At 53.6% G+C, this 15,778-nt stretch overlaps 1 protein-coding gene across 2 annotated transcripts in view; it reads right to left on the reverse strand.

Moving 5' to 3' along the window:
- Window positions 1-15,778, reverse strand: part of C28H6orf132 (chromosome 28 C6orf132 homolog) — a 34,908-nt gene that overhangs the window by 2,998 nt on the left and 16,132 nt on the right. For both annotated transcript variants that reach the window (XM_043450217.1, XM_043450216.1), the window contains exons 3-4: window positions 5,201-5,276; window positions 159-3,291 (exon numbers count right to left, since the gene is read on the reverse strand). In XM_043450217.1, coding sequence (XP_043306152.1) covers window positions 159-3,291; window positions 5,201-5,276 — 3,209 coding nt within the window. The remainder of the gene's footprint in view (window positions 1-158; window positions 3,292-5,200; window positions 5,277-15,778) is intronic.

Here is a 15,778-nt window from a genome sequence, read left to right on the forward strand (position 1 = left end):
CCCAGCCCAGCCCCCCTCTCCCCTGCTTTCCCTGCCCAGCCCCCCTCTCCCCTGTCTTCTCTGCCCAGCACCCCCTTCCCCTGCCTTCCCAGCCCAGCCCCCATCTCCCCTGCTTTCTCAGCCCACCATCACCCTGGCCACCCTGGCCCGCCGCTCACCTGCCGGTAGCGGTAGCCGGGGCGCAGCCGTAGTCGCCGCCGCCGCCGCCGAGAGCTTTGTACTTGGTCTCTCCGCGAGGGGCGCCCTCCAGGGACATCTTCCACGAGTGCAGGCCGCCGGGGGGCCCGCGGCCCGCCGAGTTGACGCGCCGCATCTCGGGGCCGCTGGGCGCTGCAAAGGGGCCCCCGGGCTGCGGCCCGAAGCAGTTGGGGGAGCTCAGGCTGCGGCCGGTGGCGCCGCGGGGCGGCCCGGGGTAGCGGTGGGGCTCCCCGACGTAAAGGCGCTTCTTGATGAGCGAGCGACCCCCGCCCCCGCCCGAGAAGCGCTCCAGGCCCCGGGCCGGACCTGGATCGGCGGAGAAGTGAGAGAAGCTGCGAGGTGGGCCCGCGTTGGCGAGCTGCCCCAAGTCTGAGAAATTGTTCCGGGGAGGGGAACCCCGGCGCCCCAGATACTGAAAGGGGGCGGTCGGGGGCTCGGGGTCATTGCTGAATTCTGGCGGTGGCGGGATGACCTCAAAGTTGAACTCCTCCTCCTTGTCTTCCTCCGGTTTGTGGGAAGGAGAAGGAGGGGAAGAGAAAGACTTGGGCAGGAGGCGGCCCTGGAGGAGGCTGGAGGGCTCTGGTCTCTCCCAGGCCGCCGAGGCCCGGGGCTCCACCTTTGTCCAGCTGGGCCCGCGGCCCGACTCCGTGCCCTCTGGGTCCCTGCGGGGCTGGGGTTCCCACTGACGGAGTCCTTTGGGCTGTCCTGGCGAGGTTAGCTGGGGGACATTCCCAGTCTCCTTGGACACCTTAGGGACCACAGTGAAGGAGTTGGGCTGGCCCTCGTTGTACAAGATGGTATCAGAGCCTGCTTCGGGCTGGCTGGGGCCTCGGACACTCCCTGGCAGGGAGGACTGGCCCAGGGCAGCCCCCCTGGGCCTCCCCTTCTGGGCCCTCTGCTTGGCTGCAAGGAGCAGGGCCATCGGGGAGCCCCGCTCCACCACCTCCCCCGTCACCGGGTGCCTGAGGAGCTCGTCAGCAGCCTGGGGTGAGGCTGGGGGCTTGGGCGGCAGCTCCTGGGGCTCCTTCCCCTCCACAGGCTTGCCTGACCCTGCAGCCTCTCCTCTGGACAGGGTGGGCGTCACCACGGCCACCTCTCTGCTGGGGCTGTTCTGGCTGCGATGAGGCTTGTAGAAACACGGTGCCTCTTCTCGCCCAGGTGATATCTTTGGGGGGAAGGCTGGAGATGAGCGGGCTCCCTGTGTAGGAGGCTTACTGGCCTCTGAGGAGTGCCCCTCTACCTCTGGCTTGGAGGGCACTGCAAGTTCTTCATGTTCTGGCTTCTCCCACTGCCCAGCTGTGACCAGGTTCTTTTCTGCTATCAGTTGGGAAGATGTGATGGGTAGAGGTGTGGCCTTGGGTGGTGTGGCTGGCTCGGGCGTGGCCTTGGGTGGTGTGGCTGGCCCGGGCGTGGCCTTGGGTGGGGTGGCTGGCCCGGGCGTGGCCTTGGGTGGGGTGGCTGGCCCGGGCGTGGCCTTGGATGGGGTGGCTGGTCCGGGTGTGACCTTGGACTGGAGTGGTGTGTTTAGCAGAGGGGTGGTGGATAGAGGTGGGAGATTCTTGGCCACAGGCTTGGAGAATTTGCCGTTATCAACTCTGTTTTCAAAGATTCTTCCCCCTTCTGGCTGAGGTTTGGGAGGCAGAGAGCCTCTGCTGGGCCTGGCCTCCTTCTCAGCTGATGAGGAAAGCTGGGCCTCCAGCTTCTTCCGGATCTCCCAGACACTAGGAGTTGGTGCGTCTTGGGGGAGGTAATCCACAGGAGGGAGGGTCAGGCTGGTAGCATCCTTCTTTGGCCGGCTGCAGGGACTCTCCTCAGGAATGCTTGAAGGGGCCTCCTTCTCTGGCAGGCTTGGGGGCGCCTCCTTCTGTAGCAGACTCGGGGGCGCCTCTTTCGCTGGCAGGCTGGGACACTTGTGGTCCTCCCTTCCCCGAGAGGCTGCCGCTGGACCTGGTCTGTGACTGGCGAGCCGGTCCTCTCTCCTGGAGCCGCAAAGATAGGCTGACAGCTCGTCCCGCAGCTTTGCCATCTGGCTGGGATCCCGCCAGTCCATGGGCTCCGAAGAGGCTGTCTCCTCCGGGATTGGGGGGTCAGGTTTGGGTTTGGGAGCAGGAGAGCTAGCCTTGGGTCTTTTCATCAACCCAGCAGGTGGAGGGGCTGCCTTCTCGGCAGATGGCAGAGGAGGGGCAGCTGGGGGCAGCGGGGGTGCTGGCGGAGGGAGCGGGGGTGCAGGAGGGGGCAGGGGAGGGGCTGGAGGTGGCGTCTCGGCTTGTTCACTGCTCTGGACCTGAGGCTGGCCTGGCCTCGGGCCAGCCGGTGCCACAGCGCCGGGCTCCTCGGGGTGCACTAGCTCAGAAGCCCTGTCTGGGTAGGCCTGGCACGCGGAGCGGATCTGGAAGCTGGGAGGCAGTGAGGGTCGACTGGGGCCCTTCTTGGTGGGCTCTTCGTCCTCAGGAGGAGCCCCTTGTACCTCTGGAATGGAGATGGACGAAGTCCTGACTGGCGTTGGGGGAGGCACCTTGAATGACCGGGGGAAGGTGAGGTGGGACTCCGGACCCAGGAGGCCCCCCTTGGGCTCAGCAGGGCTCCTGGGGGGGCTGCTTCTGGGGGCGTCAGGCTGCCTGCCATTCAGCGTTACTTCCGATTTCCACTTGGTGACACCCCCAGCGGGGAAGAGGCGGGTCCCCACGGCATGGGGAGACCCTGGGGCTGGGGGTGTCGGGGTTGGCACGAGGGGTGGAGGTGGGGCTTGAACGGCCTGGGGTGGGGCGGGCGGAATGAAGTCAGGAGGCGTGGGTGTGGATGGGGAGGAAATGGTGGGGGCGGGGGAAAGGGCCCCCATTCCTGGGGGCAGAGCTGGGGCCGTGCTGGGTGGGGGTGGGTGCAGTGATTCCAGCAGGGGGGGAGGCGGGGGAGCTGTGGAGGGTGGAGGTGGCGGTGAGAGCTCCTCTGGAGGCTGCAGGGTGCCCAGGGGCGGCGCCGGCGCCGGGCCCGGGGGAGGTGGGGGGATGAGTAAGTCCTGGCCATACTGTCCAGGCCTTAGGTCCCCCACAGAGCTGTATAGTCGGAGGTTGCCATTGACGAGCGTGCTGGTGCCTGGAAGGAGGGAGAGGCAGAGATGAGGAGGGTGAGCAGGCAGCGCGGGCTTGCTGACCTCCTGAGAGAGCAGCTGGCTGGTTTCGCGAACACCAAGCGAGGAGCAGCCATGTCTCCAGTCTCCTGACCTCTCCTGAGAGGGACCCTCTTCTTTCCAGGGAGGGGCCCCTGTGCCCCTGGCACAGCCTCTGGAGCCTGTGCTGAATTTTCTCCACTGGCTTCCGAGGCTCAGGCTCCACCCTTCTGCCCTGCTCACAGTCCTATATATCATCCCTTTACTAAACTCGCTTTGGCCAGAAACGCCAGGGTTCAAATCCAGGCTCTTCTGCTTACTAAATGTGTGACCTTGGACACACTGGTTAAACTTGCGGAGCCTCAGTTTCATTATCTGTAAAATGGGAATAACGTCAGCAATTGCCTCATAAATCTGTTTGAGGATTAAGAGAATTTATATAAAAGAATGGAAAGAGCCTATCAGGTGCTAGGCCCAGAGAATGGTAATCACTTTGACTACTACCGCCTGTGCTTAACTTTCCATTCTGCGTAAGACAGGGAAGCTGGGAGACATAGGAAGTCGTGGATGGGGGTAGGGGCCTGGACACGTCGGTGAGGAAGTTTGGGTGAAAGTTTGGGAGGAAGAAATCTGCATGAGCAACTCCTGCTTTCTAAAGATCCTGAGTCTACCAAGAATCCAGAGAACCTCGCAGAGAACTGGAACAGACTCTGGGTTGCCGGATGGATGGAGTGGAAATGAATTGACTTGGTTGACTCAGGCACTAGAGAGATACTGAGTCCCCCTCCCCGGCCCCAGAGGCTCAAATCCCTACCCCCTGGCCCCAGTCCCTGCCCCCTCCCTAGTGTCTGCAGACCACCAGGATGCCCTAGTTACTCCTCTCTGAGGGGCACATATCCTTTGCCTCCCCCACCTCTTAATTTCTGGCACAGAGTGAAACAAACCCAGGAATGTGCAGCTCTGAAGGGCTCCTCCCAGTTTCCTGACTTCAAAATAAAGACCACATCCAGTGAGCACCCAAGTGTTAGGAGCTGGGACACAGCAGTAAAAGACAAACCAAAACATAGTCAAAATACTGGCCCTCTTGCACCTTGTGTTTTAACGGGACAATGAGATAGACAATGAACACATCAGCAAATTTCCAGCACATCGAGGTGATGAGTGATATGGGAGGAAAACCCAGGAGGGGTGCTGGGGGTGCAATGTGAATAGGGAGGTCTGGGAAGACCTGGCTGAGAAGGTGACATTGGAGGAAAGACGGAATGAGAGAGGGAGAGAGGGCTGTGCACACGTGCAAGGGAAGAACAGACTGGACCGCAGGGAGTGCAAAGGCCCAGGGGTGGAAACGAGCCTGGATACTGAAGGAGCAGCAAGGAGAGTGGGATGAGATGAGAAAGCCAGCAGATTAGGCCAGGTGGGGCCGGATTCTGGCCGTCCTGGCAAGAACCCTTCTGTTAGGTGACAAGGGAAGTCACTGGCGGGTTTTGAGCAAGCGATATGACAAGAAGTTACTCACATCCTATCCAGTACTTTGTTTGTGCCTTCAGAACTGGAATTGTCTTGCCCGGAGATACGGAGGGGCAAGGGGTTAAGTGACTTGCTCCAGGGAACGAGGCTAATATGCAGGGGAGCTGGGATTCAAGGCCAGGGCTGCCTGACTCCAGGGTTCTTTCTATCACTCACGCTGCCCTTGTTCCTGCTCTGGCCCCAGCCCTCACCATCCTTCCTCCCCTGGGCCTTAGCTCTGGCTCTCCTCGTCTCCCACCCACAGCAGCTAGCAGGCAAGAGGCCTGGGGACTACAGCTTTATCACCAGCTGGGGAGGGAGGTCCAGATGCTTGGGCTTAAGGAGGAAAAAAAGAAAGATAGACAAGCCTCAAGCCTGGGGTCCTCTTACCTGTCACTTGTTTGTCTGCAAAGTTGTCTGGCACACAGGGGGTGGGTACAGCCAGTCCATGGTTCTCCTGGGCATCCTGAAAGAGAGCAGAACCGTCAGGGGACAGGGAAAGACAGTTCTTAACTTGCTGCTCTGTGAGGCCGTTATAATTGCTGGAAAATTCACAGGAATAACCAGTGAGTATACTGAAATATGGGCTTAGTTAAAAGGGTGAATTTTATGATATAGTCAACTCTTGTTATTCGCAGTACTTAGGGTCTGTGAAATTGCTGCAAACACTGAATTAGTAAAAACTGGATCCATGCCCTGAGGGAAATACAGGGTTCAGTTCAGTTCAGTCGCTCAGTCGTGTCCAACTCTTTGAGACCCCATGAACCACAGCACGCTAGGCCTCCCTGGCCATCACCAACTCCCTGAGTCCACCCAAACCCAAGTCCATTGAGTCGGTGATGCCATCCAACCATCTCATCCTCTGTCGTCCCCTTCTCCTCCTGCCCCCAATCCTTCCCAGCATCAGGGTCTTTTCAAATGAGTCAGCTCTTCGCATCAGGTGGCCAAAGTACTGGAGTTTCAGCTTCAACATCAGTCTTTCCAATGAACACTTGGGACTGATCTCCTTTAGGATGGACTGGTTGGATCTCCTTGCAGTCCAAGGGACTCTCAAGAGTCTTCTCCAACACCACAGTTCAAAAGCATCAATTCTTTAGTGCTCAGCTTTCTTCACAGTCCAACTCTCACATCCATATACGTGTGTGTGTGTGTGTGTGTGTGAGTGGGGTGTGTGTGTGTGTGTGTGTGTGTGTGTGTGAGTCACTCAGTCATGTCCGACTCTTTGCAACCCCATGGACTGTAGCCCACCAGGCTTCTCCAACACCACAGTTCAAAAGCATCAATTCTTTGGTGCTCAGCTTTCTTCACAGTCCAACTCTCACATCCATATAGGGGTGTGTGTGTGTGTGTGTGACTCAGTCATGTCCAACTCTTTGCAACCCCATGGACTGTAGCCCACCAGGCTCCTTTGTCGCCCATCAGGCTCCTTTGTCCGTGGGATTCTCCAGGCAAGAATACTGGAGTGGGTTACCATTTCCTTCTCCATCCATACCGGGTTAGGATCCTGTAAATTTTGGTCAAGTCACTTTCATCAGATGATCAATATACAACTTTGTCTTTATGCATGTTTCTCTTTAAAGACACCTTGTTTAATGTCTGTTGTTAACGCACTGACATTGAACTCATGGCCAGCAGCACCATAACTCGCGCCTTCGAAGCTTACCTAACACACGTATTTTCTCTGTAAGGCACCTCGTAGCTTCCTTGCACGTAGGAATGTTAGACAGCACATCAGCCCTGTGCTTAGGGGGCATTTTATTTAATTTTTAAAATTAAAAAAAATGTTTTTCTAGCCATTCCATGAAACATGTGGGATCTTGGTTGCCCAACCAAGGGATTGGGACCAAGGGTTGCAGACCAGGGATCAAACCCATGCCTTTCTGCCCTGGAAACACAGAGTCTTAACCATTGGACTGCCAGGGAAGTCCTTGAGGGCCATTTTTAAATAGCAAAATCACCAACAAAAAGCAAAGAAATATGAAAAGCATGGCACTAAACAGAAAAGGATGCTTATTTCCAGTACAAGGGCTGAAACAAGGAAGCAGAATGTCTTGTTCGACCTCAGCTGGTTCCCCGTGCAGCAGGTGACAAACTTTTCATTGCTCCGCTCGTGCCAAAGTGTCTTGAGTAGATTTGGGGGGTTACAAATAAATTTTAGTGAGTAGGCAAATTACAGATACCGAATCTGCAAATAATGAGAATCAACTGTATATAAATTGTATCTCAATTGAAACAGATCAAAAAACAAAAACAAAAAACTGTGCCTAACTCCCCAGGGATGTCCACAAGCTCAAAAGCCAACCCCCCTTGGCCTGGCTTCCTGTTCACTCTTAGTTCTCATTAGGTAGTTACAGAAAAGTAAATAAGAAAAGACCAGTGACCTGGAGTATTGACAGCACTGCAGATGCCTTTCTGATCTCTAGGCTTGCAGACCATAATGCGTTTACACAGCTGTTGGTCTGTACATACTATTTTGCATTCTATTTTTTTTCCCCCTCCAAACACACATTTCCATATGTCAACAACATCCACACACCTGTCCTTTGGAGGAGCTGTGGGGCGTTTTATGGTAGCTTTCAAGGTCCTCAACACCCTGGCTGTATCCTTCAGGATAGTGTTTATTTCCACTCACCTGTTACAGCCAATCCGACAATCTAACTGAACCAGCTCCCTCTCTAGGATCCTTCCAACATACCCCTCTGGTTCATGTTCATCCCTGATCCTGGGTGTTGGTCAGGCTGTGCCCCTCTTCCCACCCTCCATTTCTAACAGTAACACCCCTTGCTCTGTGCTCTAAACACATGCTCACCATCACACTGCCCTGTGACGAAGAAGTTGTCCCCATGAGCCAGAGAATGCGGAGCTTTAGAAGTTTGATAAGTTGTTTACAGTCTCACGACCAGTGGTGCTAAGCCCAGGTCTGTGGAGCTCCCACCCCTGAGAATTTTGCTTCACTAAAGTCCAAGTCTCTAATCCTAAAAGGATCCACAGAGCCCCTCTAGAAAGATGGTAGAGGGAATAGGAAAGTTCTGGAGCCAGACTGCTTGAATTTGAATTCTAGCTCTGCCTCCTACTGGCTATATGACTCAGCCAGTGACTTAAGTTCTCTGTGCCTCAGTTTCCTTGACTATGAAACTGATTTAAAAATAGAATTTACTGGGACTTCCCTGGCAGTCCAGTGGTTAAGACTCCACACTCCCAATGGCAGCGGGCACAGGTTCGATCTCTGGTTGGGGAATTAGGTTCTCACGTGCCACACAGCATGGTCACAAAAGAAAAAATAGAATGTACCTATTCTAGGGAAGTTGTGAGGATTAAGTGGTGCAATACACAAGAAGCACTTAGCTCCTGGCATGCAGTGAAGACCCAATAAACGTTAGCTCTTGTTATTCCTACAGAGCCATCCCTTGTCTGCACCAGGCCATGCTGACTGACTGTTGTTCAGAGCAACCTACAGCCAAGTCCCAGAAGGGAGGACTCCTGTTCGCTCTCTAGATACTCCCCCAGTTCCTCCAATGAGATCTGGTTGCTCCTTGGAGCCCAGGGACATGTCTTATATGAATCCCACAAACATGGACACATAGTAAGCCAAGCTGTTACTCACTGATGGGCTGATGGCACCAACTCTCTAGACTTAACGGTTTAATATATAAGAAGGGGGATTCAAGGCAGATGTTTCATAAACATCCACAAGATCTCGGGGTACCAAGGGCAGTCTCAGAATTACTCTCTGGTTCTATGAGGGCAGCAAACAACCCATTTTGTTCTTAAAAGAAGTCTGAAGAACTGGAATGGCCTTGCCCCATCATCTACTTTTTTTCTGCCTCTGTTTGAGTCACATGGGCACATACGTGTTCTCAACGTCTCTCAACCCTGCATTCTGAGATGCGGTACATACTGCAGTACACAAGACTGTCTAGTTGTTCAGGCGCTAAGTCCTGTCTGATTCTTTGCGGTATACCCGTGACGGATTGTCTAATAACCCTCATGGAGTGTGTATACTCTGATTTTGCTGGGATGGAGGCCAGGCCTTTAAAAGCCAGGGTTGAGCTCTCATTATTTGCACATAACTGGAAAGGAGAAAGACCTAGGGACTTATCATCAAGAGTTTTCAGATTCCAGTCGTGCTCTGGATTTTGCCTGTGCATGTGTGATGTTGCCAGTGGAGTGACCTTGGATGAGCCGTAGCAGCCATGATGTTAATCTATCACTTATGTATCTACTATGTGCCAGCATTATGTTATCTCAAATCCCTTAAGAGACAGGGGGCAAACCTAGGCCTCCCAACTTCCCTTTTCTACAAATCAGAGACTCATTTTCTCCTTGTATAAAATGGAGATACTTCCTGCTTTGTGGGGCCATTATGATGACCAAACGAGATAATGCTCCTAACCCAGGAATCTGTGTTCTAAATCTTCTCCCCACAAAGGTGAAAATATTGTGAACAATCAAAGCAAGCTGCCTGGAATCCTAGAAGCACCTTCTGGATCATCCTATAATTATGTGTGAATAAGGAACACGGACGGACTTTATGGGCTGGAGGTAATACTGCCCACCCCACCTTTGATCTTAACTCTGAAAACGCATTAGACCCCAAAGACCACAGGATGGAAGTCTGTCTCCTGAGTGGCCTTGGAACGAACACACCCATACACACACACGAGTCCAGGACACACCTACCACATCCCCACAGTGCTTGAGGTGCTGTGGTACTCTATTACCCGTGGGGTAAGTCCCAACGTCCAGACTCACCCCTTCAGGAGCCCCCAGTACTGAACTTAACGCAGCCCCAAGCCCCAGCTGACCCTGCTTCTTTCCTTCCCACCTGCCTGGGCTAGCTGTCCCTTCTACCGGTGTGGATTGGGGAAGGCAAATAAAAAACTCTTTTCAATGCAAATGCTTCTAAAACAGACCTGGAAGGTCTTGTTTGAGGACCTTGTTGAGAGGTCACTCCCCTCTCAACACGGGGACCCAGGGAGCTGGCATCCAGTGCCCTGGCTGGGGGGTGACAGAGTTCAGTGTACAAATGCACAGATGTGAACAGCATCCATCTCCACGGGGAGTGAACTTCCTCACCTGCCTCCCTTAGCCAAGACGACTGAGGTGAAGCCTCTGGAAGAGGGGCTGGAAGTAACATCTCAATGCGATGTGTGATCCTGCGACGGGGGAAGGGTATGCTGTAAAAGGGTCTCAATGGACAATCAACGATGACTGAATGTAAAAGGTATATCAGAAAATGGTGTCGTATCAATATTAAATTCCTGAATTTGCTAGTTGTGCAGAGAATATCTCTGTGCTTACATAGCACACACACAGTATGTAAGATTTTTTCTTTTTATTTTGAAGAGGGGAAGGTTTTTGTTTTTTTTTCTAATTGCATTATAGTTGAGTTACAATGTTGTGAATAGGTAAGTATTTAGGAAAAAGGGATCAGATGTCTCAAATTACTCTTTAGAAACAAGTGTGTAAATAACAAGAGAGAGCAAATAAAGCAAATGGAGCACAATGCGGTGAATCTAGGTGGCGGTTCTAGGGAGTTCTTTGTACTATTCCTGCAATTGCTCTGCACATTAGGGTTGGCTAAAAAGAAAAAGTTACTTAATACCCTTGAATGGTCCATTTTAAAATGGTTAAAATGGTAAACTGTATGTTATGTATCTTACAATTTAAGAAGTGAAAACATAGCAAACAAAAGACCAAGGGCTCCCCAGGTGGCGCTAGTGGTAAAGAACCTGCCTGCCGATGCCAGAGACGTAAGACAGGAGCGCGCGATCCCCGGGGCAGGAAGATCCCCCGGAGGAGGGCTCGGCAGCCACTCCAGCATCCTCGCCTGAAGAATCTCAGGGACAGAAGAACCTGATGAGCTACAGTCCACAGGGTCACAAAGAGTCGGACAGGACTGAAGCGACTTGGCACACACACCCACAAACAAAAGAAGGAGACCGTCAAGAGAGAAAGTGTTGCGGGAGACTTAGAGCTTACCATCCACTGGACAGACATCAGCATCTCACTTCTTTCTCCCATTTCTAATATTCCCGGCCTCAACCATAACCTTAACAGCTGCTGCTTAGCACTCACTCTGTACCAGGTGCTCTGTCTTCCATCTCTTAACTCATTCACTTTTCACAACATGAGATGCGATCAACGTTATTACTACCTCCCCTTTACAGATGAGCAAACTCAGGCAGAGAGGTTAGGTGCCTGCCTAAGAACTCACAGCTAGTTAGGTATCACTGTCTTTCCAGGCATCCACCCGTCACCCACACCCCCAGCTTTTCACCTGCTCTGCCAGGCACATCCTGTGTCCCTCCCTTCCTGCTACCCCGAAAGCTCGGCCCTCCTTCAGTCCTCACTGTCTATTACCCAGACAGACAGACAGACTACTGCCATCATCTCCCTGACTTCTGCCTCACCCCATTCTTTAAGCCTGATGCCAGGATGTTCTTTCTAAAATGCATCTCAGGGAATTCCCTGGTGGTCCAGTGGTTAAGACTCTGCCTCCCAACGCAGGGGACACAGATTCAATCCCTGGCTGGGGAACTAAGATCCCACCTGATTCGCAGCAACTAAGTCCGTGGGCCACAACCGCTGAGCCCGCACGTCTCAACTAGAGAAGCCCAGGTGTCATGACTAAGACCCAATGCAACCAAAAATAAATAAATATTTTTTTAAAAAGAAAGAAATAAAATGCATCCCAGAGCAGGTCCCTTCCCTGTTCAGCATCCTTCCATCGGTCCAGAGGTTGACACTCAAACGCCTTCGCATGGCGTTCTAGACTTTTCATAAGCTGTCCTGTCCGCAGCTCCTGCCACCTTTTCCCACCCACTCCACAAACTCTGGGCTCCGGTTAGTGGTTCTTGTATTTTTCCACCAGTATCCCTGGAGACCTGCCTCACTCAAGAGCAAATGGGCTCCCTGCAGCAGGGATCTTCAGTACAGCAGAGAGACCACTCCTTGGAGGGAGTATTTGGAGGTTCTGGGGGTGAATCAATAGCTTGAAAAAGCCCCTAGGTGATTTGGCTCTGCTCCCTTCCCCCACGGTGGAGAATCACTGCAGCTGCTTGAGATTCACTCCCACATCCTCTCAGACCTCCCAAATCTTGCTTTGCTCTTTTTTTTAAATTAGAGTTTAGTAGATTTAAAATGTGTTAGTTTCTGCTGTCCAATAAAATCAATCAGTTATGCATATACCTATAGCCACTCTTTTTAAAATTCTATTCCCATATGGGTCATTACAGAGTATTGAGAAGAGTTCCCTGTGCTGTAAAGTAGATCCTTATTCATTATCTACTTTAACTTTGGCTCTTATTCTCTCTTGAATGCCCTTCTTTGTCCAGCAAACTCCTACCTATCCTTTAAACCCTAGATTAAGTACCCCTCCTCCATGCAGCCCTCCTTGGCAACCTCAGCCCGAGTTCATCTCTCTTCTCAGTGTGTTCCTCACCCTGTGTGTGCGTTCTGCTAGCTGATGATTATTAGGTGCCTGCTATGTGCTAGGCATTGTTCTGAGTACTTCACACATAGCAACCTAGTTAATCCTCATAGTAACCCTAAGAGGTAGGTTGTTGTTTTTATTGTATAAAAGATGAAACTGAGGCACAGAGAGGCTAAGTACATTGCCCAAGGTCATACAGCTAATAAACAGCAGAGTCGAGACTGGAACTCAGAGCCTGCCCTCTTTACCACGACAGTATTCATCCTCACACTTTTCCTCCAGCATAAACGAAGCCTGTTGCAGGTGACTGTGGTCTCTGCTGGCCCAGCCCAGTCTATCTGTGGGTAGGGGGACGGCTGAGTCTTTTTGCCCCGCCTGGCACAAATGGGGCAATTCAGTGAGAGTTGGATGAGTGAAGAAACTCCTGGATGAATGAATGAGAGGTAGAAAGAACACAGGACAGGGAGGTGTAAAGTCTGTGTTCTGGCGCCAGACCCACCACCAATTAACTGGGAACAAAGGGCCTCCTTCCCTCCCTCTCCTGTGAACGCTCTTTAGGATCATCTCCAGCCTGGTTCTGTGAGTCCCGGCCTGTAAGGCGTCCCGTCTGTGCCTTGTGGGTAGCGGCCTGAACACCGGAGGCCACCCTTCCACGACCAGGTGTTGGGACAGACCTCCGCCCTTGTCTCGGGAGCATTCTCGGGGGGAGGGGGGCGGCGGAACAAGTGGGGGCAGGGGAGGAGGGAGGGGGAGGAGGGAGGGGGAGGAGGGGGGAGGGAGGAGTTTGTGAAGCTGCTTTTCCAGGAGTCACAGGGCGAGGCCAAGCAGGCAGGACTGGGCCTGAGGTCACCGCTGGCTCCGACGTGGGCCCGAGACCGCCGCAGTCAGCCGAGGGCTGCCCCACCCTCAGCACGCTTGCCCTGGGAAAATCACAGACCCCACACCCCAGGGGGCTGCCTGCAGGGGCTGGCGTGCCCCTCAAGTAGACTCAGGAGGGAGACGTGTCTGGTCCTTGAAGGACAGCGGCCCCGCATCGAGGGACGGGGTGTGCCACCCGGTGGGCAAGGGAAATGACCAAGAACATGCAAATGAGCATCGAGCCCCTCTGCTGGGGCAGCCCCCTGGCGCCTCCGTCCTCAGCCAGGCCACCCCCACTCCGCAACAGCAGCCCTTGCTCAACGCCTGGGGCAGAGTCCAGGTGGGGCATTCCCCGTGAAGCTGCCTCAGCCCTTCCCGAACCCACACCCAGACAACACCCAGAAGCTCGATCCCCGTCACCTTGCCCATTTCACAGGGGTGCAAGCTCCAGCTTCCCAGCTCAATCAAGCAGCCCCAACACAGCCTCATATACCGAGAAGTCACCCGGCAATGATTAGCTGGCAGGGAGCCCAGGGACGGAAGCGCCATTCTGAGAATATTTATATATATTTCCTTCCTTATATTTGTCTCTATTTTCAGTTCTTAACAATGAACTTCTGTTTCCTTCACAATTAAAACACACACACACACACACACACAATACATAGTTGTTTTTTTTTTTTAAGTTCTTGTAATCAAGAAGAGCATGGGGACTGACTTCCCTGGTGCTCCAGTGGGTCAAAATCCACCGTGCAATTCAAGGGACGTGGGTTCGAAACCTGGTCAGGGAATTAAGATCCCACAGGCTGCATAACAACTAAGCCTGCGAACCATAACTAGAGAGTCCAGGTGTTGCCACACAAGATCCTGCGTGATGCAGTGAAGATCCTGTGTGCTGCCACTAAGACCCAGGGCAGCCAAATAAATGAATACTTAAAAAAAGAAGAAAAGCATGGATTTTGTAGGCAGGCAGACCACACTGGCAATTTTAAATCCATCATCTCAAAGACAGAATCTGACACACACTCAGTGGTTGGGAAGTGTGCCCCCTTCTTGCCTTTTGAGGTTCAGTTTTCTCATCTGTAAGACGGGGTTGATCCCACCTCCATGGGTCTGCTGTGACATCAGAGGCCTCCCCACACCTAAAGAGATCCCGCAGAGAAGCATTCAAGGAGGGGGCATCTCCCCGGGCACCCCCCCCCCCCCCCCCCCGCCTCGGGTCCTAACAAGGCTCAGTGGGTGAGCAGTGGCCCGAGTCCATGGATACTCTGCTCTGGGAAGGGCTCCTGGGATGTGTCTGCCTGGTTGGGTCTGAAGAGATAGATGGGTGCTTCCCCAGAGTCAGGGCCAGGTCACCGGGAATCCCCTACTGCCCTTTTGACCACAAATATTTCAGAGTTAAAGAGAAGGAGGAAAGAAAGCAGAAAAGAGGAGGGGAGGAAAGCATTCACTATCTGAGGATTGAGGTTGTCTCCCCCTTAAAGTGACAGGGAGTCAGCCCACCACTAGCCCCCTGCTGCACCACCAAGGATCTGGGGGACAGCCTCTCCCCACCGACGGCCCCAGCCCAGTCCCCTTGGCCTCCCTGGGCCGGGACACACATCCTCATACCTGGGGTTCCTCAGAACGCAGGCAAACCCCAAGGGTGGGTCACAGGGGTTGGGCCAACGGGCTACACACAGTTGATCTTGAGTAAGAGCCAGCTCAGAGCCTCAGTGATACACTGTGGAATGCAAACTTCCTCACAGGCTCCTCCAGGAGCCTGGCTGGGGCACCTCAGGGTGGGGTGCAGCGCTCAGGGGGTGAGGGAGGTGACCCTGAGTCAGAGTCAGAGCCGGGAATGGCTGGGAACACTGCTGTAGGCTGGGGAACAGGGGGATGGGCCCCCACGTGAAGGCCACAAGGAAACCCCTCCAGGCACCCAGAGTCCCCAGCTGGGTGAAGCCCGGCCAGCTGTTTCCTGGCTTTCGGGGGCAGTGTGAGGGTCGGCAGCGTGCCACCCACACAACAGCTTCTCTGAAGCTGGGAACCACTGAGCATTTACAATCAAGAGCTCCAGGACCTTCCTGGTGGTCCAGTGGTCAAGACTTCACCTTCCGGTGCAGGGAGTGTGGGTTTGATCCCTGGTTGGGGAGCTAAGACCCCACGTGCCGTGTCAAAACCCCAAAACACAGAACAGAAGCAATACTGTAACAAATTCAATACAGACTTTTTAAAAAATGGTCCATGTTAAAAAAAAATAACCTTAGGAAAAAAAAATTTCTTTTTTAATATAAAAAGAGCTCCAGGACTTCCTTGCCCCAGCCTCTGCCCTCTGCCAAGGCTCATGCCCCCTTCCTGGGGGATGGAGAATTCCACCAACAATGCCGTCTTACTCTGGACCGACCTGACACCCCAGGATCTCTCAGACGGGCTACAGGGCCTGGCCCTGGCCCCTCATCTATAGAGGGCTATACTCTTGTCTCCCTGCAGGGCAAGGAGTCCACGGGCTCAAGGAGACAAGCCCTAAGAGCCCACCGCCCCCTTCCTGCCCTTGCTCCAGACACCAAGGTCCCTAGAATCCTCCATTTAAATAGGCCCTTAGGCCTCTTCTGGTGCCTCAGTGGTAAAGAACTGCAATGCAGGAGATCCAGTTTCAATTCCTGGGGTGGGAAAATCCCCTGCAGAAGAAAATG

Source organism: Cervus canadensis, chromosome 28 (genome assembly GCF_019320065.1).
Source record: "Cervus canadensis isolate Bull #8, Minnesota chromosome 28, ASM1932006v1, whole genome shotgun sequence".
Taxonomy (NCBI): Eukaryota; Metazoa; Chordata; class Mammalia; order Artiodactyla; family Cervidae; genus Cervus; species Cervus canadensis.